Source organism: Nycticebus coucang, chromosome 10 (genome assembly GCF_027406575.1).
Source record: "Nycticebus coucang isolate mNycCou1 chromosome 10, mNycCou1.pri, whole genome shotgun sequence".
Classification (NCBI taxonomy): Eukaryota; Metazoa; Chordata; class Mammalia; order Primates; family Lorisidae; genus Nycticebus; species Nycticebus coucang.
The window spans coordinates 119,909,086-119,936,581 of record NC_069789.1 but is presented as its reverse complement, the minus strand read 5'-3'; the positions used below and the strand labels follow the sequence as shown (position 1 = coordinate 119,936,581).

Below are 27,496 nucleotides of genomic sequence, written 5' to 3'. Positions count from 1 at the left end.
CCCTGGCAACACCGTTCTACTTTATGTTTTTATGAATTTGGCCACTCTAGGCACCTCATGTGAGTGGAATCATGTAATATTCATCCTTTTGTGACTGGCTCAATTTACTTAGAATAGTAATTTCAAGGTTCTGGCCAGGCTCAATAGCTCACACCTATAATCTTAGAACTCTGGGAGGCTGAGGTGGGAGGATCCTCAGGAGATCCTCCCTTGAGCTCAGGAGATCAAGACCAGACTAAGCAAGAGTGAGACCCTGTCACTTCTAAAGATAGAAAAAATTAGCTGGGCTTGGTGGTGGGCTCCTATAGTCCCAGCTACTTGGGAGGCTGAAGCAGGAGGATCACTAAAGCCCAGGAGTTTGAGGTTGTTGTGAGCCAGGCTGATGCCATGGCATTCTAGCCTGGGGAACAGAGTGAGACTCTGCCACGCCCACACCCACACAAAATAATAACTATAACAATAATTTCAAGATTCATCATGACTCAAATCTGAAAAGAACATTGCCAAACTGAGGTTAACACGTATTTAATTAAATGCCTATGGACTATAACATATTGTTGCAAAGGATTCCTCATCCTTTCTCTTGCTCTTTGGCATATTAATGACATTGAAAATGTCATTTGGAGCATGAAATGGGGAAGGTACATACCAGCTCATCCAGGCCTGGGCAAAGAGAAGTTAAGCAATTCCCTAGGGAGGAATAGGAGCCACAACTCAGAGATGGGCAGCTTCTACCCAGGGTCACACAGCCCTGAGGCTCCAAGAGTCTGGAGCCTCTACCTCCCCAAGTTCACACATGCATGTGTGAGGTTCCAACTCCAGCCACAGTGCTGACCCCAAGCTGCCTCTTCTTTCTGACTTCTCAGGAAAAGCCAAAAAACAAAACACAAAATACCACAAGTCAGGAAGCATCCATCATGTGCTGTCCAGCCCAGGCCGGAGGGGCAGGGGTCAGCAGGGGGCTGACCTCAAGGTCTCCGTGGGGACCAGGATCCGGTGAGGTTGAGGGTGAGAGGCTGGAAATTTTCCCACCCTGAGATTTTCCTGCGTCAACCCAGGAGGGCGCCCTGGATGCCGCCAGCCCTGCCCCCAACCTCCTTCCTCTCTTGACACGGCTTCCCGGCTAAGGATGGATGGGGAGGGCGTGCGGAGATGCAACTGCCAGGCTCAGGAAAGGACAGTCATGTTGGGATTGATGCCATGAGGGACCCTGGCTCAGAGCAGCCAAGGGTCTGCCTGGGTGCCACACAGCCCAGAGTCTTAGTGCACAGGCGTCACTGCTGCTCCTGCTCCACACAGCCTCCCGAAGTCGCCACTGTCTTGCCAGAGAGTTGGAGCCCAGCCCTGCCTGGGGCGTGTGAGTAGCCCTGGCCCTGGGCCCTGCCCTGGCCCTTCCTCCCCCACACACTCAGGCCTCAGCCCTTCCTTGTGTTAAATAGAAACCTCTTTATTCTAAGTATCGAACATTCCTTAATACATTGGATTAGGGCCAGACCTTGAGGTGAGGGGAAAGAGGGGAGGGCTGGGATATTTCTGTAGAGCCTTCCAGAACACCACACACCACACTGGACTATGGAAGGGGGGGTGGTGCTGGGAATGGGCTCTGTGGCCTTGGGAAAGTCCTTGCTCCTTCTGGCCTCTGTTTTCCTTCTGTATAAGGACTGTGGGTTGGGTGAGAAGACCTCTAAGGGCCTTCCGATCCCAGGGGTCTGTGGTCCCACGCAGGGAGTCAGGAGGAGGCCACAAGGGAGGGTGGCTTGTCAGCAGCAGAGATGGGGGAACCCAGGCAAAGGGCTGGGAGAGCCTCAGCGTTGGGCCCGGGGCCTCATTGGAGATGGAGGCCTGGGCCAGGGCAGACAGGCCAGATTGGGCCTGGCCAGTCGGGAGAGGGGGAGGTGGCCCAGGAAGAGAGGGAGGCCAAGGCAGAAAGATGGGCGGGGTACAGGGATGTCTGCGAAGAAGGCATGGTCCCTAGGGGGTGACAAGGCTCCCCCCTCAGAGAGTTCCAGGTCCCGGGCCACGGCCAGGATCTCCTGGCGGGCAGCTGTGTTTCGTAGGCCACGGACATCGAGGAGGGCTGCCACATGCTTGCGCCTGGGGGTGGAGGAATAGACAGGGGCATGGGGGTCCTTGACTTCAGATGCATACCCAGCCCATGCATGAACCCCACCTGACTCCACCTGACCCCTGCCCTCCCCTGCTTCAGCTCCGGAATCCCTTTATGCCATCCAGATCCTTCCCTGGAATCAGATCCCCCTCTCAGGCCCTCACCTCATGCCAGCTCCCTTCTAAAACTTCGCTTCAGCCATTTCCAAATCCTCCTGCCATTAATACAATCAGTTCCAGAATGCTCATCTCCAAACCCAACCCTGAAATCGTTCTTTTCATCCCAAGCCTCAGCTCCTTATTAACCTTCAATCTTCACTCCCATCTTAGCCTGGATGACTCCTAAACTTGCATCCTGGTGCCCTCATGGCCATTTAAGCTCTGGGCTCTACAGCAAATCCTTAATTTCATCCTCACTTTCATTTCAAACAGCCCCACAGGCATCACTCAATTCACCCAGAAGTGTTCACCCACATTTCCACCCTAACTCTTACCTCATCCCAGGGTCTGCCATTGCAGTTCTGGAACCCTCACCCACAGTTCAACCCAAAACTTCTCAACCTAGAACTCACTGCAGAACTTTCATCCTCAAATTTGATCTTGGAACACTCACTTTGTCCTCTTCCATTTTGGTGCTCCACCAAAATTCCACTCCCGGACTAAACTCACCTTAGGGACCTTCCCTCCAACCAGAAACTTCATGCCCCAAACCAGCTTTATTCTATAACCTTTGCCCCTAAATCCAACGCATTAGGACCTTTCCTTCACCCCCACCTCAGCTCCAGATCGTGGATCCAAAACTCAACTCCAGAACCAGCACCATATTTCAATTCAAGATCCTGAGCCTGACGTTTCATTTCAAGAGTATTCATTTCAAACAGAGCTCTGGGGTCTTCCTACCATGTTCAGGGTCTTCATCTTCCCACACGCCAGGTTTAGAATCCCCACAGCTCCAAAATACTCACCCAAAACATGGCTCAAGAACCTTGAGGGTCTCCAAACTCAGCTTTTAAATCACTCCTCCCAGCCCAGCTAGAGAACCTCAAACTTAGCTTCAGATTCAAGTTCAGATCTGAAATTTGAGACTCAAGTTCAAGGACTCCAACCCAGCAGGATTACTGGGACCTCTTGGGACTCCAGGGCTCTGTACCTTTCTAAGAACATGACCCCATTCCCCAGAACCAGAACTGATTATCCTGAATGAGTTCTAGAACCCCCAGCCTTGATCCTGGAACACAAACCTCATGCCTCAGTCCTTGTTTCCGTGATGTTTTGTAGCTCTGAGAGTATAGAATATCAGCCTGCCCCAACAGCAAACTAGGGTTGCTGCTGTCACTGCCACCACCCAGCACTCCCAGATGGTGGTGTGGTGTGCTGGTCTGGTGCTCTGGCTTTGAAGCCACTTTGCTGCCTGGGTTTAAGTCCCAACTTTGCAACTAGCTTGCTGTGACACTGAGAGGAGCTATTTAATTTCTGCATGCTTCAGATCAGTGACTTGCGTCTATTTTCTAAAATGACCTTAATTATATCTCTTACTTATACAGTGCACATGTAAGATGCTTATTTAGGTTTGAAATAACTCAAGGAGCAAGAACTGGTATTGTTATCGGTGGTGGATGATGATGATGATGACGAGTTCTCTAATAATCCTCTGAAGAGAGTACCCTATGGAACAGATGAGGAAACTGAGGCTCAGAGAAGGTCACACAGAAAGGAAGCGGCCCGCTAGTATCTGAATGGCGCCTGTGCCTGCCGCAAAGTGCGTGTGTGTGCCCGCGGGCCCGTGCGTGTCCCCGTGTCCCCCGCGGCTCCCTGCTGGGCTGGCCCTTCCTGCTGCCGGGCGGCCCCGCGCCCCCCGGCCCTGGGCTTCCTGTGACCGCCTGTTTGTTTGCAAGCCCTGGTGGCGGCGGCGGCAGGAGAAGGAGGGAAATCGTATTCATAATGCCCTGGTTCCAGCAGGAAACGGCCGTCAGACACGCTCGCCGCCTCCCTCCCTCGCCCAGGAGGCAGGAAACGCAGGGATGGCTGCCAAGGCCGCCAGGAGACCCGGGCGGGCGGCTAGGCGGGCAGCTGTGCCTCTCACCTGATGTCTGGGTAGTCGCGCACCAGCACCCCCACCTCCACCTGGATACTGGGCGTGTCTTCCAGCTGCAAGACTTCTGCCAAATGGGGCACCACAGCGTCCAGCCATGAGGCCTGGGACTCCTGTAAGGAGAAGGCTGAGGGCTCACATACTTTCCCAAACAGCCAGCCCTCTCCCAAACCCCACCATCCCTGGACCCACCTTCCCCTGCGCTTGTCCCTTCTGGTCTGTTTTCCCGTCTATAAAACCTACCAAAAAACAGACTGTGGCTCATGCCTGCTACCCTAGCTCTTTGGGAGGCTGAGGAGGGTGGATCAGCTGAGCTCAGAGCAAGAGCAAGAAGACTTCTTCTCTAATAAAAATAGAAAAAACTAGCCAGCTGTTGTGGCAGTAGCCTTTAGTCAGCTATTCCTGAGGCTTAGGCAAGAGGATCGCATAAGCCCAAGAATTTGAGGTTGCTGTGAGCTATGATGCCAGGACACTCTACCCAGGGCGACAGAGTGAGATCCTGTCTCAAACAAGACAAAACAAAAGACTATAGCCAGATTTGAAGAAAAATACATGGTATAATCTACTCCCTGTTTTGCAGATAATTTGGGACTCAGGGAACACTCCTCAAAACCTCTTCCAAGTTTGCAAAATGTTCCAATTGGGAGGAAACTGGATAAAGTGCACAAGGGGGCCCTCTGCATTCTTTCTTACATCTCCACATGAATCTGCAATTCTTTCAAAATTAAAAAACAAACAAACAAAAAAATCCCAAGGACTCCAGGCTAGAAACTCCTGGAAAAGCAACTGAGCAGGGACCATCCTGCCGAATACAACTGAGTACAAATAAAATTTGATGATTTTAAATTCTTGGGGTTGGAAATGTTAGGATTCAGAATTTCTGTCGCATTTAGCTTCTACTTATGTTCATAACCATTATGTTTAGGGAGTGTTAGCTCTGTGCCAGGTACCTCCTAAGCACTTAGGAATTAACTGGTCTGATCCCCACAGCAGCCAGTGGGGACCACTATTCTTTCACAGCTGAGGAAGACACCCCAGGCGAGCTCTCACAGAAAGAAAGCCCATTTTTATGCGCAAAGGGTACGGATCGGAGTGTTAACTGTTTCTATTGACCAAAAGGTGGGTGATGAGGGTCTTATTCTAAGCTCTGCCACCATCAACACCCCCCCACCACCACCACCCCGCCTTTGAGTCCTGGGATCCTCCAAGCCTCCTCTGGGAGCCTCGCCCGCCCCACACTGACCAGGCGCCGGAATAGCCTCTGCAGCTGCGCCGCGTCTTCCCGGAGCCTCCCGGCCACACGGCTGCGGGTCCGCGCCGACCTGCAGCGCAGGCGCCCGCGGAGCAGGGGCCGCACGTACTCCACCAGCGCCCGCCGGTGCAGCTCGGCCACCAGCGCCTGCGGGCATGGGAGCAAGACAAGAAGGGTGTAAGCCACGTCAGACCGACCCCCACCCGCCAGGCTGCCGGCGACACACTCCCCACCCGCCCGCACCCACTCCGGGCACCCAACAGGAACCCCTCCTACAGGGCGCCGAGCCCCAGCCTTCTCCCTACCCGATGATACCTTTCCCGGACACCCACTCCTACCGGTCCCCAAAAGGTGCCCCAGCCTCTCTCCGTTCATTTCCCAAGCTCCTCTCTCAGAGACCCCCTCCCCGCACCGGCCTCACACTCCAGCGGGCACTAAGACTCCGGGCAGGGCGCACCTCCTCCACCCCTTGGGAAAAGCTCCCCGCCTGGAAGGGGAGTCTCCCCTAGCCTGAGAGCTCCTACACTCCCCACCCTGCACCCACCCTCAAGCAGGCGCACCTGGTAAGGCTCGTCCTGCATCCGGCGCAAGGCCAGGGCCTGAGCGCCCAGCGTGCCCACAATGCCGTCCAGTGCCTCCGGGCTGCTCAGCCACTTCCGACGCATCAGCTTGTTGAAGTGGGGCTGATGGGACAGAGCAGGGAGTCGTAGTTCTCCCTCCCACCCTCCCTCTTTACTTAGGAATAAGTTCCCCAAACTCTGCTCCCTGCTGAACCAGGGCGGTATGGTGCTGGGGACATATCAGGGATGTGACAGTCCAGGTCCTGCCCTCTTGGAGCTCACAGTCAGAGCGGGAGAGAGAACCTGTCCCCAGGCAGTGATGACCCACAGCTGACAGGGCTGGGACAGAGGAGCCTAGGGGGTTAGGAAGTCAGAGGGGATGCCTGACTCAGCACAGCCAGTCAGGTAGGCTTCTTGGAGAAGGGGACACCTGTGCTGAGGCCCCTGAAGACTATGCTTACCCAGGTGAGGGGTGGGGCAACGTGTGGCTCAATGGGAAGGGAGAGCCAGTGTGAAGAAAGCCCAGAGTGACTCAGTTTGGCTGACAAGACTGTCTACATAATTCTCCCTGCCCAGTGAAAAATGAAAATGGGACCCACATTCAAAACTTAAAAACTTTGTCTTGGCACCTATAGCTCAACAGCTAGGGCATCAGCCACATAAACCGAACCCGGTCTGGGCCTGCCAAGCAACAATGACAACTACAACAAAAAAAATGGCCAAGTGTTGTGGCAGGCACCTGTACTCCCAGCTACTTGGGAGGCTGAGGCAAAAGAATTACTTAAGCCCAAGAGTTTGAGGTTGCTGTGAGCTGTGACAACACAGCACTCTACTGAGGGCAACATAGTGAGACTCCATCTCAAAAAAAAAAAAAAAACTTACCCGGGTGTGGTGGCTCACTCCTATAATCCTAACACCTTGGGAGGCTGAGGCACGTGGATCGCTTGAGCTCAGGAGTTCAGAGACCAGCCTGAGCAAGAGTGAGACACATCTCTACTAAAAATAGAAAAACTGGGGCAGCGCCTGTGGCTCAGTTGGTAGGGCGCCCGCCCCATATACCGAGGGTGGCGGGTTCTAAAACCCGGCCCCGGCCAAACTGCAACCAAAAAATAGCCGGGCGTTGTGGCGGGCGCCTGTAGTCCCAGCTACTCGGGAGGCTGAGGCAGGAGAATCGCTTAAGCCCAGGAGTTGGAGGTTGCTGTGAGCTGTGTGAGGCCACGGCACTCTACCGAGGGCCATAAAGTGAGACTCTGTCTCTACAAAAAAAAAAAAAAAAAAAAAATAGAAAAACTATCCAGATGTTGTGATGGGCTCCTGTAGTCTGGATTCGAACCCGCCAGCTCCGGTGTATAGCTCTGGTGTGTGTGACTGGTGCCCTACCTGCTGAACTACAGGCGCTGAGCCAGCACAGTCCTTTTTTTTTTTTTTTTTTTTTTTGAGATAGAGCCTCAAGCTGTCACCCTGGGTAGAGTGCTGTGGCACAGCTCACAGCAACCTCCTAGTCCCGGACTCAAGCGATTTTCCTGCCTCTGCCTCCCAAGTAGCTGTGACTACAGGCACCTGCCACAATGCCCTGCTATTTTTTGGTTGTATTTGTCATTGTTGTTTGGTGGGGCCAGGCTGGATTCAAACCCGCCAGCTCCGGTGTATGTGGCTGGTGCCTTAGCCGCTTGAGCTACAGTTGCCCAGCCCACAGTCCTTTTTGAAAGCTGCCTTTTCTCTCTGTCCGTGACAAGATCCTGTATTAGATGGAACTCATGAGCCTGTCCTGCCACTCCTCTCTCCCAGGATGCCCTGTATATGTGACTGTGACTTTCAAAGAAATTTGCCATTTGCTGATTTTGAGGAAGTTAATTTCTAACTTTTGTACAGATAAATTTTAAAAAGTGTTAAAAATTTGAAATATGCCAGCTTGGTGCCTGTAGCTCAAGTGGATAAGGCGCCAGCCATGTGCACCAGAGCTGGCGGGTTTGAATCCAGCCCCAGCCTGCCAAACAACAATGACAACTACAACCAAAAAATAGCCGGGTGTTGCGGCGGGCGCCTGTAGTCCCAGCTACTCGGGAGGCTGAGGCAAGAGAATCGCTTGAGCCCAGGAATTGGAGGTTGCTGTGAGCTGTGATGTGACAGCACTCTACCCAGGGCGACGCTTGAGGCTCTGTCTCAAAAAAAAATTGAAGTATGCCAAATCGACTGAGTTTATAATTAAAAACATTTTTTTCCTGTCAAAAAATAAAAAGAACTTTAAGACAGCAACAGCAGAGCATTAAACCAAGCTGGGGCCCTTCTAACTGTGTGTGTGTTGGGGGAGACAGTGTGACCCTAAAGCCTGCACTGGTTTTTACCCCAGGCATGTGACAGGGAGTGAGGGGCTGCTTAGGTAGGCATGGCTGGGGTGCTCAGGGCTTCCTGGACTGTGTGAGAAGCCCCAGCTTTCTCCTGAGGGCATGGGGGAACCATGGCAGGTTCTAGCAAGGGAGGGAGAGAGTCAAGTTTACTAAGATGGATGGGAGGAGGCAGAAGTTAGGGAGGAGGCTGGAAGGAGTGAAAAGTGGGGGTGAAATGGGTTAGGGGAGGATAATCCAGGTGGGAAATTTGGGGAGGGGAGGAAGGTGTGATGAGCAGTGGGTCTGTCACTGAGATGCAGGCTGGAGGGCTGGGGGGAGACAATGTAGTCTGGGTGGACACAGGGAGAATGAGGTGCTGAGACTTGGTGTCCCCAGGGGTCTAAAGCAGGTCCCTATTCCACTTGGTCCCAGGGCCCCCTTCCTGCTCTCTCATCCTGACAGCTGCCCAGTTTTCTGAACCTCCAAAAATGGGAGCCTGTGGGCATCTGTTGAAAAGCAGGGCATGAGGTAACCTGGCCCCTGGGGACTCTGCTAGGCCTGCACCCTGCCTGATGCTCACAGACACGCACATCTGTGCACACATGCTCCCTCCAGCCGACAGCCACCCACGCACTCATACGGGCATTCCCACGCAGCTGCGTCTGTCTCTCCACGTCTCTAGATTTTTCTGATGTCTCTCTCTCTGTCTCTGTCCCAGATAGCTCTGCCAATCTGGCTTCTTCCCTTTCTCCCTGACCTGCCTTGTTTTCTTCCTTCCTTCCTTCCTTCCTTCCTTCCTTCCTTCCTTTCTTTTCTTTTTTTTTTTTTTTTTTGAGACAGAGTCTTGTTTTGTCACCCTTAGTAGAATGCCATGGCATCATAGCTCACGGCAACATCAAACTCATGGGCTCAAGAAATCCTCTTGCCTCAGCCTCCTGAATAGCTTGGACTACAGGCGTGTACCACAACGCCGGGCTAGTTTTCCTACTTTTAGTAGAGATAGGGGTCTCACTCTTGCTCAGGCTGGTCTTGAACTTGTGAGCTCAAGCAATCTACCCACCTTGGGCTCCAGAGTGCCAGGATTACAAGTGTGAACACGATGTCACACTGGTCTCTCTCTGTTTCTCTCTCTGTCTCTTTCAAAAGGTACATAGTGATTTACAGATTAAGAATCTAGACTTGAGCCAGATTGTTGTCTGCTCTGTCACTTGCTGGGCCTCATTTTCCTCCTCTGTAAAATGGCCCGACTGTAAGACCCATCTTGCAGGATCATAGTAAGAAAAAAAGGAGCTGATACTCGGCTGGCACAGTGAGTGCTCAGGATGTGTTCACTGGTGCTGTGAAGCCTGTACATTTATGAAGACAGCAATGACCAAATACTTGTGGGGTGGGCTCCAAGCTAAGCAGGATGGCCAAAATCCTATTGTTTCTTTAAAGCCATCTGAGAAGCCTGTAATTCCTGTGTCAACTTTCCAGATGCATAAACAGAGACCCTGAAAGGACAAGCAAGTTGTCCAAGGTCCCTCTACTTGGAGGTTGTGCAGCCAAGCCTAGAACAGAGGCTGTAACTTCTTCCCAGCATCACCACACTCCCTCACTCTCTCACTTTCATCTATGTATTTATTCATTAAGTCATTCAAGAAATACCCTCTGAGCCCTTTCCGTGGGCCCCGTCCTGGGTGGATCACTAAGATCTACTGGGGACATAGCAGAGAGTGAGAAAAACAAAACTTCATGACTTGCTCAGGGGACTCTAAACAGTGGTCTGACAGATGATGGAATTACTGTCTCATTTGTTAGGTATGAAAACGACCCTTTATTACATTTGTTTAAAAGGATTCCTTGGCTGAGCTGGTGGCTCGCACCTATAATCCTAGCACTTAGGGAGGCTGAGGCAGTGGATTGCCTGAGCTCACAAGTTTGAGACTAGCCTGAGCCACAGCGAGACCCTGTCTCTAAAAAATAGCCAGGCATTGTGGCAGGTGCCTGTAGTCCCAGCTATTTGGGAGGCTGAGACAAGAGAATCACTTGAGCCCAAGTTTGAGGCTGCTGTGAGCTATGACGCCAATAGCACTCTACTGTGGGTGACAAAGTGAGACTGTTTCAAAAATTAAAAAAAAGGATTTCTTATCTCTTGGAGGCACAGGCTGAAGTGCTAATGCATGAAATGACAGGATGTCAGGGATTTTAAAAAGAATACAGTGAAGGGATAGGTGGGGGCTGGAAGATAGAACAGGACTGGCCAGAAGTTGACATCTGCTGGAGCAGACTGATGAATCTAGAAGGGGTCATTCTGTCCTTCTGCTTGTGGGTATGTATGTTTAAAATTTTCCACAATAAAAATTTATTTTAGAAACATTCCAATGAATTCCTGCTCTTGAGAAGCTAACATTCCAATGGAAGGAGGCCAGTCAAACAAACAAAAAAGCAAATGATAAAGCAGGTGGTAATAAGTGCTTTGGGGACAAATACAGCGGGGGAGTGGGGGGGTGTCTCTAGGGCTTCGTTTTAAATGGGGTGATCACAGAAGGTTTCACTGAGAAGGTGATGTTAGAGTCAAGACTTGCAAAGCTGGCCTGGCAAGGTGGCTCCCACCTGTATGTAATCCTAGCACTCTGGGAAGCTGAGGCAGGTAGATGGCCTGAGCTCAGGAGTTGAAGACCAGCCTGAGCAAGAGGGAGAGCCTGTCTCTAAAAAAAGCAACCAGGCATTGTGGTGGGCACCTGTGGTGGGCTACTGGTGAGGCTGACGCAAGAGGATCACCCGAGCCCAAGAGTTTGAGGTTGTTGTGAGCCCTGACGCCATGTCACTCAACCAAGAGAGACCAAGGGAGACTCTGTCTCAAAAAAAAAAAAAACCAAAAGACTTGCAAAGCTGGAGAGAGAGCAACATGGCTGTCAGAGAAAGGGCATATCCTAGGCAGAGGGAAGGGCAAGTACCAAGGCCCTGAGGCAGGAATGTGCCTCCTGTGTTAAGGGACAGCAGGGGGCTGGTATGGCTGGAGTGGGGTGAGCAGGGGCAGAAGGGTAGGAGATGAGGTTGAGGGGGAGAAGGGGCAGACCGTGCAGCCCTTGGGGGCCATAGTGAGGATTTGTGTTTTTGCTCTTCATGAGCTGGAAGCCATGGGAGGACTCTGAGCAGAGAAGGGACCAAACAGATTGAACTTGAGTTCCAACCAGGGGCACACCCCTCTTAGTCTCACTCTCAGTACTCCCACCATCCTCCCCACATTCTCTCACCTGCCTTTGAACCTACCCGGGAAAGCACAGGGGCCCAGAGATGGGGGTCTAGGAGAGCCTGGGAGGTACTGGGAGACCTCGGTGGGGAGGGGCTCCCTGAGGAGCCCCCCCTCCTGCTGGTGGTTCTGTTCTCTCCCTTGCTACACCTTCCCACTTCTTCCTTCCTGTACCCGCCTTTTGCCCTTCCAAACAGCCCAGGCATGGCCATAACTCCCACCCCTGGCTCTTCCCCAAACTGAGTCATGGGCTGAAGGGAACTGTGGGAGGGGGTGCTTCCCTGTCCTGGCATGGGCACTGCCCCACCCACCCCTCTCCCGCTTTCCTCACTCACCTGTAGCTCCTGGAACAGGAGGTCAGTCAGGACACGGTGGCACAGCCGGGTCACGTGGTCCAGGGCACTAGCTGAAGCTTCTCGGGCTGGCTCACTTTCAGGGGTCCCCACCCTGGCCAGGCGCTCAGCCAGAGCCCTTTGGGGATCAGTGTAGCCAAAAGTCAAGGACCCAACATCTCAGCCCAACTGCCTAGACCTATCTCCTTCCTCATGGGGTGGACCCCATTTTGTGGGGTGCAACAATGTCAAGACGAGGAGCCAGGGAGGGCTGCGGGGACTGAGAGGCTGGGGTGTCAGGGAGGACTTTTTTTTTTTTTTGAGACAGAGTCTCTAGTTGTCGCCCTCGGTAGAGTGCCATGGCGTCACAGCTCACAGGAACCTCCGACTCTTGGGCTTAAGCAAGTCTCCTGCCTCAGCCTCCCAAGTAGCTGGGACTGCAGGTGCCCACCACAATGCCCAGCTATTTTTTTTTTAGTTGCAATTGTCATTGCTGATTAGCTGACCTGGGCCCTTGGTGCTTGTGGCCAGCACTATAACCACTGTGCTACAGGCGCCTTTTTTTTTTTTTTTTTTTTTGAGAGATGGAGTCTCACTATGTCACCCTGGGTAGAGTGCCATGGCGTCACAGCTCACAGCAACCTCAAACTCCTGAGCTTAAGCGATTCTCTTGCCTCAGCCTCCCAGTAGCTGGGATTACAGGCATCCACCACAACCCCCAGCTATTTTTTTGTTGCAGATGGCCCTGGCTGAGTTTGAACCCACCAGTCTTGGTGTGTGTGGCTGGTGCCGTAACCACTGTGCTATGGGCACCAAGCCTTTTGTTGTGTTTTGAGACAGAGTCTCAAGCTGTCATCCTGGGTAGAGTGCTGTGGCGTCCCAGCTCACAGCAACCTCAAACTCTTGGGCTTAGGCGATTCTCTTGCCTCAGCCTCCCAAATTGCTGGGACTACAGGCGCCCACCTCAATGCCTGGCTGTTTTTGGTTGTTGCAATTATCATTGTTGCTTTAGCTGGCCCAGGTTGGGTTTGAACCCACCAGCTTCGGTGTGTGTGGCCAGTGCTCTACCCACTGAGCTATGGGCGCCACCTGTCAGGGAGGATGTTAAATGTCTCAGGAATGGGGGTGTTGGAGGACTTCAGGGTGTTCGGGGAGCTTGGGATATCTAGGGACAGGAGGATGCTGGGAAGAAGCTGGGATATTTGGGGGAGCTACAGGATGTATTATGGAGGACTGGTGACACAGGGGGTTGATGGATGTCTGAGGGTGACAAGGGTATATTGGGGGAGGGAAGATCTCTCTGGGTGTCTGGGTCTCAGGTTTTTTCGGTGCTTTCTGGGCAAGGGTGGGAAGACCTCTATTCCAAAAGTCCATGGTTCTAAATGTCTACAATTCTGAAATTCTATCCTTCTATCTGCCACTGTAGCAATCTACTTTTCTCCATGGCTGAAGGGAAAGTAACCTGTTCCCTGCACTTTCTGCCCAAATCACAAACATTGGGCCCTTGTCCCAGTGGAACCCATTCTAGAAAGGCATCCTTAGAGGGTCTCATGGGAGATGACAGGTATGCAAGATTCCTACCTGGAAAAGTGGAACCACCGTCCTTCCATGCAGGACCAATTAAATAAATAAGGGAACAGCCACCAGTGGGACATGGCTCAGATATTTTTTTTTTTTTTTTTTGTAGAGACAGAGTTTCACTTTATTACCTTCAGTAGAGTGCCGTGGCCTCACACAGCTCACAGCAACCTCCAACTCTTGGGCTTAGGTGATTCTCTTGCCTCAGCCTCCCGAGTGGCTGGGACTACAGGCGCCCGCCACAACGCCCGGCTATTTTGTTGTTGCAGTTTGGCCGGGGCTGGGTTTGAACCCGCCACCCTCAGTATATGGGGCCGGCGCTCTGCTCACTGAGCCACAGGTGCCGCCCGGCTCAGATATTTAAAAGGACGTGGAAACTCCTCATTCCCTAACTGGAAGGTCTCCAAGTATTCAATGGGCAAGCAAATGGCAGAGGTAGGTATGATACTCTGCTATTTGTATTTTTTAAAAAAGAAGGGGGAAAAAAGGCCAGGCAAGGTGGCCTGTAATCCCAGCACTCTGGGAGGCTGAGGAGGGCGGATTGCCTGAGCTCAGGAGTTGGAATCCAACCTGAGCAAAAGCAAGACCCTGTCTCTAAAAATAGCCAGGCACTGTGGTGGGCACCTGTAGTTCCAGCTACTTAAGAGGCTGAGGCAAGAAAGAAGATCACTTGAACCCAAGAGTCTGAGGTTGCTGGGAGCTATAACACAATGGCACTGTACCGAGGGTGACAAAGTAAGACTAAATAAATAAATAAATGGAAAAATAATATATAGTGTGTCCGTAAAGTTCGTGTGCAATTTAAAATAGTGTGCAGGCTGGGCTCAGTAGCTCATGACTGTAATCCTAGCACTCTGGGAGGCCGAGGCAGGTGGATAGCTTGAGCTCATGGATTTGAGACCAGCCTAAGCAAAAAGCAAGACCCCATCTCTACTAAAAATAGAAAAATTGAAGCAAGAGGATCACTTGCGCCCAGGAGTTTGAGGTCGCTGCGAGCTATGATGCCACAGCACTCTACCCAGGGCAACAGCTTGAGACTCTGTCCCTCCCAAGAAAAGCTGGGGTGTGGTGGCTCACGTCTGTAATCTCAGCACTTTGGGAGGCTGAGGTGGGCAGATCTCCTGAGCTCATGAGTTCGAGACAAGCCTGAGCTACAGTGAGACCCCATCTCTAAAAATAGCCAGGTGTTGTGATGGGCGCTGTAGTCTCAGCCACTTGGGAGGCTGAAGGAAGAGAATCACTTTAGCCCAAGAATTAGGGGTTGCTGTGAGCTATGACACCGCGGCACTCTACCGAGGGTGACAAAGTAAGACTCTATCTTAAAAAAAAAAAGTGTGCATTTTAAATTGCACATGAACTTTATAGACACCTTGTATGTACATATAGTTAAATACAGTTACTTGTATTTGCATAAAATACGTATATGTGTTCATATGCCTGTATATACCTATTTACACCTATTTACTGGTAAGTGTATAAAATATCCCTGCAAAGATGTGGAATAGCAATATGGTTACCCCAAAGTGGGGAAGGATGTGGCAGGAAAGAGACTTTTCACTGTATGCCCTTTTATATATTTTGAAAATTGAACCATGTGAATGTATTACCAATGCAATGTATTACCATTACAATGCAATTAAAAAGAAAGATAAAGAGCCAGGGGTACCTCATGCCCGTGATCAATCCTAGCACTCTGGGAGACCTAGGCAGGTGGATTGCTTGAGCTCAGGAGTTCGAGACTAGCCTGAGCAAGAGTGAGACCCCGTCTCTACTGAAGAAATAGAAAAACTGGCCAGGTGTCGTGGCGGGTGCCTGTAGTCCCACCTATTTGGGAGGCTGAGGCAAGAGGCACTTGAACCCAGGAGTTGGAAGTTGCTGTGAGGTATTACGCCATCATGGCACTCTGCTCAGGGTGACAGAGTGAAACTCTATCTCAAAACATAAATATATAAAAGAAATAAAAAGAAATTGGGCGGCGCCTGTGGCTCAGCGGGTAGGGCGCCGGTCCCATATGCCGGAGGTGGCGGGTTCAAACCCAGCCCCGGCCAAATTAAAAAAAAAAAAAAAAGAAATAAAAAGAAATATAAAGCACACCCCCCAAATCTGTCATTCCTAGAGTCTTTAAGTCTGGCTTCTAGATTTCTATAATTCTAACACTCTGACATTCTGTTGACTTTCTGATTCTGATGCTCTGTGATACTACAGTTGTTTCTAGGACTCCAAGATTTTATGCTTCTAAGGTTCTATACACATGCCCCCACCCCCACCCCCTGGTCAGTTCTGTCATTACTAGCCAGGGTCCAGGCACCCCAGCCCAGCTGTCACCTGGGACTGGCCCTCCTACCCTATCCCAACACACTGTAGGTTCTCTCACCTCAGGGGGGGCCCACAGTTGACTAGTGTGATGGTCCTGCTGATGTAGGTGTCAGGTGGCAGCTCCCGAACTCCTGGGTTCTCGTGGAATCGCTCCACCCGCTGCTGGAAGCTGATGGCAGGAGAGGGAAGGGTGGCATACAGATGGGGCATGCAGGGTCGGGACCCCTCGCTGGGTACTGAACCTACCCAGCCACCATCCCTGCTGTGGCACCCTGCCCAACCTTACTGACTCCATTTCATCTGCCCTCTCTCTGTTGAATCCCAGGTCCTGATGCCCCATCAGAGCTGCACCCTGCCCTGGGTCCCCTCACCTCTGTAGAAACTCTGCCAGCCCCCCCAGGCAGCAGTGGGCCATCCGTTCCCAAAACTCCTGGCTGATGCGTGGTGCTCGCTCTGTGTGCTCCTCCAGCAGCTGCACAGGATGAGAGGTGAGGAGGGGGCCAGGTCCAGTGAATCCCTTGTTCCTGCCTCTGGATTGTTGGTGCATGCCCCTGCCCATGCCCTGCCCTGTCCTCACCACCCACCTCACACACATCCTGGGCCAGGCTGCTGGGCTGTTCCTCTGAGCTCCCCCAGTGCTCCTCATCGTCCTGCAGCACTCGAAGAAGGGCTGCCCGGGTCTGAGCCTGGAGCAGGGACACAGGAGGCAGGCAGCAGTCAGGGGCTGGGGTGCAGGAGGGGTCCGCCTCCTTTGCTCTCTCTCTGCTATGAGCCCCTTGCCCTTAGCCCTGAGGAGTTCTAAATTCTACCCTTGAGTTTGTCGAGGTGATGATGGAGAGAGATGGAACCAGAAAACTTGCTCAGCCCTGTCATCCCTCTATGGCTGAGCTTTATATCACTGAGTCTTTGGTTTTAAACTTCCTCCACCTAATAGCCAAGGGCCTTAAGGGTCTGTTTTTCATTGTCTGATGGCAGAAAGACTCTGCTCTCAGGTTCCGCCAAACAATTAGTTCAAGATCCTCAGATTCTGTGATTCAGGAATTCCAAAGGTCTGGGATCAAAAGTTTACACATCTCTGATTCTCTAGTCAAATGTGTTGTTTTCAATGACTCTGAGGATCCAGACAGGCTTGAGTCTATGGTTCTAAGGTTTCAGGTCACAAGGATTCTGATTTTTGTGGCTGGGGGAACTGTCACTCAGATAGGAGACACCACTGTGGCCAGGCAGGCCATTCGTGGCTGGGGCAGTTCTGCTCGGGGGCACCTGTGCCCAGGCAGTCATTAATTGTGTTTACTATCAGCCCTGCTGATATGCAAAGATGCTTCGATGCTATGCCATACTTCTGTGATTCTTTAGGCCCATGTGAATAAACTTAATCTTGCCCTAATATTTGAAGTATGCAAATATATTTGGTGTCTCTGTGCCTGGGGGCTGACCAGAGACAGAAATGATCATTGCAGGGTTATGTGTCTGTGGCTTATGGACAGAACTCAGAAGTTCACATAGGGAAAAGGGAGATGGGAATAGTGAAAGGGGGAGAGGAGAGGGCCCCTAAAGCCATGGTGACCCCACCTCCCACTCCCAAATAGTGAAGTCCCAGGTACCTTAACATCTGTGACACATTCATCCTCCAAACCCCGCAGGGTGCCAGGGGACAGAAGGGGCCCCAGCTCCCCGTTCTCCAGGGCAACCATGTCCACCAGCCCTAGGACCTCTCTAGGAGAGGGAGAGAGAGGCAGGGAGGTCTGTGAGAGGTGGGGCTGGTCAATCAGACCCATCCACACACCCTCCCACTCACAGCATTTGTGACCCTGGGCCACTCCCTTCCTCTCTCTGGGCCAGCTTTGCTCATCCCTCAAAGGAAGTCTTTGGAATTGTTGCTCCCCTGGCTCCAGTTCTGAGTCAGCTCCCTGATGGATGGTGTCCTGGCAAGACTTGTAGGGTCAAGTCCAGGCTTGGGGAACTGACATGCAAGGCTTCACCCATGTCTGGCCTCGGCAGACAAAATCGCCCTTCCTCCTCTGCTCCTAGGTGCTGCTGCCTCACCTGGCCTTGGCAGCCTCCTCAACCAGGTTTCATTCTTCTCTACCCCCTTGCATGTCTCAAACGTTGCAGTATTGTCACTATGCACTCCCTCGTCCCATCACCCACACACCCACCAGGCTTTGGGTTGTGGCTTCCTCTCAGTCGGAAATATCATTTCCCTAGAAATTGGACTTAACCCATGTCCCACAGATCCAGGAAGCTTCCAGACTCCCTATCCTGCCTCCATCTCACGGGTGGCACAAGAACATCATTGACATGAATTCCAAAATGAGATCACGTGGTAGATGTTGCTAGCTGTTGCCTTCCCATTCTGATTTTGTTGGAGAAACCATCACCGCCACCCCCCCCCCATTTCACTCTCCAATGTGTGGTTTGAGTGTTGCAAATTCCCTATTTCTTGGAGCGGACAGGAGACCCAGCTGTAGCTAATCATCACATTTCATCCCTTGGCCATAAGGATAGGGATTCAAAGACTCAACAGTCCTAAGATTCTAGGACTGGGGGAGGGTTCAAGGATATGTAGGTTTTAGATGCTACAATTATAGAGTTGAAGAGGTCAACAGCACTAAAGTCCTAAAAATGGAAGGGTTAACAGTGTCAGGGTTCTAAAATCCAAGCCGGGATGAAGTTTAGGTTTAGGACTGGAAGGCTCATTGTTGCTAAGGTTCTAAAGTCAAAAGAGTCACAAATTCTAAAGATTTTTTTTTTTTTGAGACAGAGCCTCAAGCTGTTGAGGGGTAGAGTGCTGTGGCATCACAGCTCACAGCAACCTCCTACTCCTGGGCTTAAGTGATTCTCTTGCCTCAGCCTCCCAAGTAGCTGAGACTACAGGCGCCTGTCACAGTGCCTGGCTATTTTTTGGTTGTAGTTGTCATTGTTATTTGGCAGGCTGGGGTTGGATTCAAACCCATCAGCTCTGGTGTATGTGGCTGGTGCCTTAGCTGCTTGAGCTATAGGCGCGGAGCCTCAAATTCTAAAGTTTTAAGATTGGAAGACTGCCCTAGGATAAAGAGACAGAGGGAGAGAGAGAGGGAGAGAGAGAGAGAGAGAGAGAAAGAGGAAGAGAGATAGATATGTGTAAGCCTTCTAGAACTCTCAGGGTCAACTGTGCTAAAGTTAAGGGTGCACGGGGCTAAGGTTCTAGGGCAGGAATGGTAACCGGGCTACGATTCTAGGACTGGAAGGGTGGACAGCTGAGATTCTAGCAGTGTGTCAGTGATGCTGAGGTTCTTGGGTCCACACTGAGCTCCTAGGACTAAAATGGTTGATGGTGCTAAGACTTTAGAACTGGAAGAGTCAATGGTGCCAATAGGTTCTAGGTCTGAAAGGGTGGGCGGTCCTTCAATTTTAAGGCTGAAGAGTCAATGTTACTGATTCTAGGAGTGTAACTGTAGATGTTACTAAGGTTTAGGTCGAGAAGGATTAACAGGCTGAGATTGTAGGAGTGGAAAGGTAAGAACGCTAAAGTTCTAGGCCTAGAGGCGTCTAGAGTGCTAAGGTTCTAGCCTTGGAAGGGTGGATCCCACGTGCTAAGTGTTCACAGTACCAAAGGGCTTGGACCAGAATGGTACTGAGGCTCTAGGACTGGAAGGGTCCACGGTGCTAAGGTGTTGGTGTGGCAAGAATGGACAGCACCAAGACTCTAGGGTTGTAAATGTCACCATTGCTGAGGACTGGAAGGGGTGACGGTGTTAAGGTTAGAGGTTTGAAGCTGTTTGAAGGTCTTCGGGATTGGAAGAGCCAGTGCTAGGGTGGGGCTTGGGTTCTAGAGACCTCCGGGAAACCTGGCCGGGCCAGCTCACCTGGGGTACACCTGGTTGTGCCAGTGCAGCAGCGCGTAGCGGTCGGTCAGCGGCAGCCTGCGGCGGGCGGAGGCCCCCAGCCACTCGGCCAGGGCGCCGTGGTAGCCGCGTAGGTAGACGCCAAAGGCGCCCAGGCCAGCGGGATAGGCGGGCGCCAGGCGGCCCCGCACCACGGCCATGTCCTCCAGCAGCCGCGCTCGCAGCGCCTCCAGCTGCCCCGCCAGGCCCCCGGAGGCCCCGGGAGCCGCAGCCTCCAGGCGCTCCCGCGCCGCGCGCGCCACTGCCTCGGCCCAGCGGGAGCGGAGCTTGCGGGCCGCCCCGGGGCCCCGGCGCCCATCGGCCGCCTCCTCCTGCACCAGCACCTGGCCCAGCTGCGCCACGGCACCCGCCCCTGCGCCCGCGCCGGGTCCGGGGCCCGCCAGCGTCTCTCGCACCAGAGCCCACAGCTCACGCTGCAGGGCCTCGTACAGCAGCGCCACGTCCCGTGCCCGGCGGCCTCCGCCCGCGCCCTCGGCCTTGGGCGGCCCCGGTGCGCCCCCCGACGACGCCAGCTCCTCGGCCTCCAGCTCCAGGATGTGCTCGTCCGCTCGCGCGAGTTCGCGCTGCTGGATCAAGCTCAGGATCTCCAGCACTGTGGGGGCAAGGCAGGAGGTCACGGCTAGGACAGGGTGGGCGCAGAGAGAGGGAGCAGAGGAAGAAAGAAAGGTGCCAGGTGAAAGGTGTGGGGACGACGGGATGAGGAGGGCAGGAGAGAGGTGGATGCCAGGAGTGGAAGGGGAGATCCAGGGAGGAAGGTGGGAAAAGGCGAGAGTGGACTGGGGGTACAGAGAATGGGAGGGGGTGAGACAACCGGCCAGACCCTAGTGGCTGGGTGGGAGAGGGTTGGGGCGAGAAGAGGCGCTCTGGAGGTGGCAAAAGTACCTGGATTTGGGGTGAGGGGCAAGGCACTAGAAGGCTCATGTGTGGAGATGGAGCCGAGGGTCTGAGGGGGAGTGAGGAGAAATCGGGGAAGAAGGAAAGAGGGTCCTGAGTAAAGGACCAGGGTCAGGGGTCAGAGGGCAGAGGAGGGCCTCAGGGAGTGGGTTAGGGAAAAGAACGGGGTCAGAAAGCTGAGGGGTTAGGGTAGGAACGTGCATGGATGGGGCTGGAGGAAGGGACCAGAGGAAGTGGGAGGGGTAAGGAGTGGAGAAGGGGGAGGACGGCAGAGCCTGGTACCGGGAGAGGGGGGAGCGGGGCTTGGGGAGAGGAAGTGAGACCAAGAGGGGGTCTTTAGGGGACTGGACCGCTGTGGGGGTGACCTGGCACTCTGGTAAGTCCAGATGCTCTTGAGAAAGGGGAGCCCTGCGGTTTGGAAGACCTCAGTGAACGCAGAGGGAGGGTCCCAAGGCCCAGGGTTACCCTCAACACCTCTACCCCCCACCCTTTGCTTCCTCCCGGGCAGAGAAACTATTTCCTGGCCAGCGCTATTTCTGCCCATCCGTTTCCAGAAGGCGGGGGCTCCCGACACCCCCTCATCACCTCCCTGCAGTGCCCTCCCAGTCCCCAGGGAGCTGGGGCTGAAATAGCCTCTGGCCAGACGGTGGAGGGCATTAGAGGACGGAAAGGACGCTTCTGGGGCCCATGGCCTCAGAGAGCAGGCCAAGGAGAGGAAGGGGCAGCCGGGAAGGGGACAAATTAAGGTTGGGTTGGGACAGGTTTGGGGATGGCACTGAGGACAAGGATGGGGTGCAGGTGGGGTTGGAATGAAGTAGTTTAGGGTCAGGATGATGTTGGTGAGGGATCTGCAGAGGGATTAGGAGAGGAAGTGAGAATGACATTGGGGCTTGGGGAAGGAGTGTGATTGGAGTTAGAAGAAAGTTGAGGAAGGGCGGCGCCTGTGGCTCAAGGAGTAGGGCACCAGTCCCATATGCCAGAGGTGGCAAGTTCAAACCCAGCCCCGGCCAAAAACCACAAAAAAAAAAAAAAGAAGAAGAAAGTTGAGGATGGAAAGAAGGTGGAGATGGGTATGAGTTTGGATGGGCATGCCAGTGGATTGAAGACAGAGGCTAGGGACCAGGTTAGGATTGGGACTGGGGGTGAAAGTGGGACAGGATTGATGATGAAGAGAAGGATGGTTGAGTTGGGGGCTGGAGTTGGAGTTGGGGGCTGGAAGGGACTGGAAATGGGAGTAGGACCGAATAAGGAGATTGGAGGTGGCTGCTGAGATGAGCTGGGGTTCGGGTTAGGGGTGAGATGGAAGAGGGGTAAGGGCTGAAACATATTCAGACATGGGATGGGGCTGGGGATGAGACTGGGAGAATGGGACTTGAGATGGCATTGGACCACCTGGGGCTGTCAGGTGCTGGCATGGAGATGATGCTAAAGATGGCACTTGGAGAAAGCAAGGGTTGGAGACAAGCACTTAAGGATGGAGATGGGTGGTGTTATGGGTTGAATTGTATCCCTCTAAAAACAATATGTAAAGTTTGTGGCATTTTGTCATGGAACCTGTGGGAAACAAAGACAGGTGGTGATGGATTCGGGGGTGGGGGTGTGAGGCGGAGCTGGGCCTTGGGGTGAGTTTGAAGATTAAGTATAGATGTGAGCTGAGATAGGGATGGAGTTGAAGGTGGAAGTTGGGGAGAGGGTTTTGGGATTGGGCTGGAGTTAGTGTTGGGGTTCAGTGTAGGATAGAAAAGAAGAGATTAGGGGTAGGGAAGGAAGGGCTGGGCTAGGGTGGACATGGGGGGCCAAGAGGTTGAAAGAGGATGAGATTGAATTCCAGGTTGGGAAGGGAAAGAGGGTTGAAATTGAGGGTAGGGAAGAAATCCGAGGACATGGGACCAAAGTCAGGGTGCTGGATATAGGGATGAGGCTGAAGGTGGAAGGGGGAAGGAGGAAGGGCTAGATTGGAGGTGAAGGGGAGACTGGGATAGAGTTAAGTATGAAGACTGGGATGCCCAGATTGGGGATGGAAATAGGCAGTGTGATTCTCCCAGGTCTGGGTTAGGGCTCCTGACTCACCTGACAAGGGCTCCTTCATTTTGGGAGGCTCTGGGACCTTGGGTGGGGGTTCAGGAGCTGCCTCACCTGCAGGCACCACTCTCTCAGCCAAGGACGCACGCCGGGGCTTGGGCCCACGCCCCAGTCTCAGGAAGGCCAGTCTCTGGGCTGCCTCCCTGGCCACCTCCTCAGCACCATGGGCTCGGGTCCCCTGAAGCCGGGACAGGAGGCCAAAATCTGCTGAGCTCCTGCGTATCCCTGGTGGCAGCATGCGGCCCAGGAAGGAGCGGGGCTGCCCATCCCCAGGGCTGCCTGCTCGCCGGCCTGGAGCCCAGCCCAGACGGAAGGGGGCCAGGCCTGCCAGCTTCTCCAGGGTGGCGCGGCGGCGGCAAGATGTCCCGTTGGGCAGGGTCCCCAACTCTCCAGTCTCTTCTTCTTCTAGCCCTGAAACTTCTTCAAAGGGATTCCGAGAGGACCTCAGGGGTAGGGTCCCTGCCCGGGGCACCTTAGGGTCTGCCATCCCTAGACTCTTCAGGATGGGCATTTTGACCAGGTGGGGACCTAGAGGAAAAATAATGACCATGAATGGTGTTGGTGACAATGCTTCTGTGTACAGAGCACTTCAGGGTATGTGTACCAGGTACTAGCCTGACACTAAATAATTCCTTCAATCTGCACAATCCTGTCAGATGGTGACTGTTATTATCCCCATATTGCAGACGGGGAAATTGAGGCTCAGAAGCAAAGTCACTTGCTTAAGGTCCCATAGAGATTTAGGAACAAAGTGGGGATTTGCACCCAGACCTATCAGATTGCAAAGGTCGGGTTCCTCCCCTGAGCACCAACATTCGGACCCTTTCCCTATCTCACGCCTGCCCTGTCAGTGAGGAGCTGTCAAGGGAACAGGCTCAGAGCTAGGAAGGCTCTCTCCCAAGGCGGGACAGCCACCAAGGGCAGAGGCTGCATGAGAACCGAGGCTACCAGGAGAAGGTCCTACCTACTCCTGTTGTCTCTACCTCATTCATCCCTTCAACAAAAACATACTGGGAAGGAGCCAGAATAGGTAAATCCTTACACAGAAAAGAGATCAGTGGTGCCTGGGAGGTGGGGGTATAATGGGCGTGGGGAGCTGGGGAGGGGTTGCTGAGGGGCACGAGCTTTCCTTCTGGGGTAATGAAGGTGTTCTGGAACTAGAAAGAGGCGATGGTTGAACAACATTGTGAATGTACTAAATGCCACTGAATCGTACACTTTAAAATGGCTTAAAAGGGCCAAGCATAGTAGCTCACACCTATAATCCTAGCACTTTGGGAGGCGGGTGGATTGTATCAGGCCAGGAGTTCAGGACCAACCTGAGCAACATAATGAGACCCCGTCTCTACAAAAAATAGAAAAACTAGCCAGGTGTGATGGCACCCACCTGTAGTCCCAGCTACTCAGGAGCCTGAGGCAAGAGGATCACTTGACCCTAGGTTTGAGGTTACTGTGAGTAGTGATTGTATGGCTGCACTCTGCCTGGGCAACAGTGTGAAACCCTGTCTTAGTTTGTTATGTGTGCTTTACCGCAATTAAAATAACAACAACAACAAAAAAAACTTAGGTATTTACTGCCACGGGCCCAGCCCTGTGCAGGCATTGGGAGTGCAGCAGTAGCCAAAGCAGACCCAGTCCCTGGCCTGGTAGGGTTCACAGCTTCCTAAGTCCTGCCCATTCCTTCTCCCAACTTTCTCTCTCCCATCTGTGATCTCTCTTTTCACCCCTTCCCATGGCCTCTCCTTGCCCTAGCCTCCCCCCTGGTCTCCAGCCTCGAGTCTTGGCACCTCCAGTCTACCTTTGAGGACCTTGACAGGTGACACACCTGGCCCTCCCTTTCTCCTAACTCTTCCATGGCTCTCCAGTGCCCATAGGATGAAGCTCAAGCCCCTCACCACACCTGCCTGGTCTGGAAGAGGCCCACTTACTAGTGCTGCCCCAGACCCCTCTGGGTTTCCGTGTCTGCTGGTCCTCCCTGGAAGCCTGTTCTCCAGGCTCTATTCATGCTTCAGGACTCAGTTGCAATGCCCCCTCCTCCAAGAAGTCCTTCGTGACTCCCAGGTCCCACAGCCTGTGGGATCTCTTATTCTACCCCTTGCCTGCTCTGGATTGTCTGGTGTGTGGGGGGGATTAAATACGTGTCCCTCCCCTGACCTGTGAGCCCCAGGAAGGCAGGGCTGTGTTTCAGTCACCACTGTGTCCCCAGTTCCCAGTATAGGGCAGGCACTCATGGAATGAGTTCTAAGCAGGAAAGGAAGGAAGGAGGCAAGACAGTTCGTTCCTTGGGTGGGAAGGAGGTGTGATGAGTTGAGCTGGAAGAGATCAGGAAGGAATGGCCACATGGGCCTTGAATGCCATGACAAGCTGGAAGAGATCAGGAAGGAATGGCCACATGGGCCTTGAATGCCATGACAAGGGACTGAGGCTTTTCCCAAGGGCCCTGGGGAGCCACGGAGGGTTATTTTGTAAATGATGAAATCATCCAAACATTCAGAAAAGTACAGAAAACAAACTTAATATACACCCCTGTGCTTACAATCTTAGCTACATCTGATGCAAATATTTGCTCTATTCTGTGCAGGCTTTTGTTGTTGTTGTTGTTGTTGTTTAAGACGGCGTCTCATTCTGTTGCCATAGATAGAATGCCGTGTCATCATCCCCGCTCACAGCAACCTCAAATTCCTGGGCTCAAGAGATCATCCTGTCTCAGTCTCCCAAGTGGCTAGGACTGCAGGCATATGCCACCATTCCGGGATAGTTTTTTCTATTTTTAGTAGAGACAGGGTCTCACTCTTGCTCAGGCTGGTTTTGAACTCCTGGGCTGAAACAATCCACCCACCTGGGACTCCCAGAGTGCTAGAATTAAAGGCGTGAGCCACTATGTCCTGCCTCCCAGGGTTTTTAAAAGAAACTGTACCGCAGCCTCCCACTGCCTCCCCGGGTCCCCACTCACTCCAACCTTCTCCTGGAGAAACCAGCATTCAGAATGTGCTGTCCATCCATCTAAGTGGATTTTTATCCCATACTACATAGACTTGTATCCTGAAATAATACATGGTGTATTGTTTTCCATGGTTTCAAACTCTCTATAAATGGTATCGTACTATTTGAATCCTGCAATGTGCTTTTATAAATTCTTTTGTTTCCATGAAACCTACAACATGAGCTTTATCTGTATCTGGCCATATGGATCTAGTTCATTTATTTTAAGTGCTACATAATATTCCACTGAATAATTCTGCCGAAACTGTGTAAGTAATGTGCCAGATGTTCGTTTATCCTCCTATTTATTGCTGGAGTTGTGGGTTGTAACTGGGACAGTGTCAGACTGTGCAGGCACCGGGTTAGGGGTAGGCTGGTGCCGATAGGGCCTGAGTTAACTGGGCTTTAGGCAATAGCATCCCTTCCTGTGATAAGGAGAGCCCTTTATTCCTCCCCCATTTCAGCCTCTGGATCTGAGCTGTTGCTTCTTAATCCTCCTGTTCTAGAAATACCATCTGACCGAATTTCTAGCTTCCACAGGCACCCAACCCCTGGGATGCAGTCACCGCAGCATACTCTTGCCTGCAGCCCCCATGGCTGTGTGCAATGATACCCCACACACCACACTGTCCATATACTGATTCCTCTGACTTTCGCCTGTTAGACTGGCTCCATCATCCCCCCAAAACCATCTTTGCCTCCACCCCAACGTGGCAGGTTCCAGTTTCCCTCCAGCTGAAGTCAATGTTATCCAAACTAGGTCTGATATTCTCCCTCCTGGCTCCAGCATCCCCCCACCCTCATCAAACTGGATTCAGTACCCCCAAACTATTTCCAACACCCCCAAACCTGGCTGTAACTTTTTCCCAAAACTGGCCCCAACGTTTTTCCCCTTCCTGGCTCCAGCACCCCCTCTGCAAACTGTCTCTGACATCCTGCCCCTTCAACCCCCTCGCCTGCCTCCCGGTGCCTGGTCCCTGACTCACTTCCGAGGCATCCCTCAAGCCCCAGCCTCCCAACCTTGCAGGATGTCTTGGCCACCAGAGCTTCCCTCCTTGGGCCCCTCCTCCTCTTCCTCACTGCCAGCCTTTCCCCAAAGCCCCAAACCCTCTCCAGAGGCCCTGAGCTCTGCAGAATCCGTCACCTCCGGTCCCCAGTACCTACATTAGAGGACTGTCCTTATACATTGTGTGTCCGCAAGTCAAACTACTACCAATGCAACCCCAATCAGGTCCTTGCCCCCAGACACAATCCTGTCATCGATGCAGCTTGTTGAAAGCCCATCCACATCTCCAGCCCCAACCTGAGCCCTGTCTCCCGCTAAGTCTCCATCCCAGTTCTTGCCCCTGTTCCCATGTCCAAGACCCCATCTCTTATGATGGAGTAAACACCCAATGCCCTCCTGGCCTTAGTCTTCCCACCTGGACTTGGAGGGCATCAGACCCAATGCTATCTCATCTCTTTTCTCCCTGGTGTTTGCAAGCTCTCCAGGCTCCATCAAAGCCTCTCTGGGCCCTCAGAATTCGCAAGGTCTTCCCTGCAACATCCTCCTGCTCCCATCTCCTTTCTGCCCTTTTGCCAGCATCCTCCTATGGTCAGGCCTCCTAATTGTATCTTTGCCCCCAGCCTCTCCTTGGTTCACCAGGTTCTCCTGAACTCCAATCCAGTCCAACTCTGGGCAGTGCTTTTTCCCCAGAAAGACTTGGGGTGTGAATCATACCCTTGCCCCCTAGCGCACTCACCTCCGTCCTCCGTGCCTGTCCCTCTGCCCTGCTGCTGTCCTGTCCCCACGCTTCTTCTGCCAGGACTGCTGAGAGCTTGGATCTGAGGGGGGGCTGCTCAGAGGAGGACAA

General features: G+C 52.8%; 1 protein-coding gene across 2 annotated transcripts; it reads right to left on the bottom strand.

The window, feature by feature from the left end:
- Positions 1–524: 524 nt before the first annotated feature.
- EXOC3L2 (exocyst complex component 3 like 2) lies at positions 525–27,463 on the bottom strand. 2 transcript variants are annotated; one of them, XM_053608271.1, is made up of 12 exons: positions 27,386–27,463; positions 22,650–23,189; positions 19,647–20,277; positions 17,403–17,514; positions 16,383–16,484; positions 16,170–16,270; positions 15,857–15,967; positions 11,908–12,043; positions 6,011–6,133; positions 5,442–5,597; positions 4,190–4,311; positions 525–2,094 (listed from the first exon to the last, which is right to left on the bottom strand). In XM_053608271.1, exons 2-12 carry the CDS (start codon positions 23,170–23,172, stop codon positions 1,806–1,808), a joined length of 2,406 nt encoding a protein of 801 aa, XP_053464246.1. In that variant the 5' UTR covers positions 23,173–23,189; positions 27,386–27,463; the 3' UTR covers positions 525–1,805. The 2 variants fall into 2 exon arrangements, with proteins under 2 accessions (XP_053464246.1, XP_053464247.1); XM_053608272.1 differs by having other exon boundaries at positions 1,954–3,771.
- Positions 27,464–27,496: the final 33 nt, after the last annotated feature.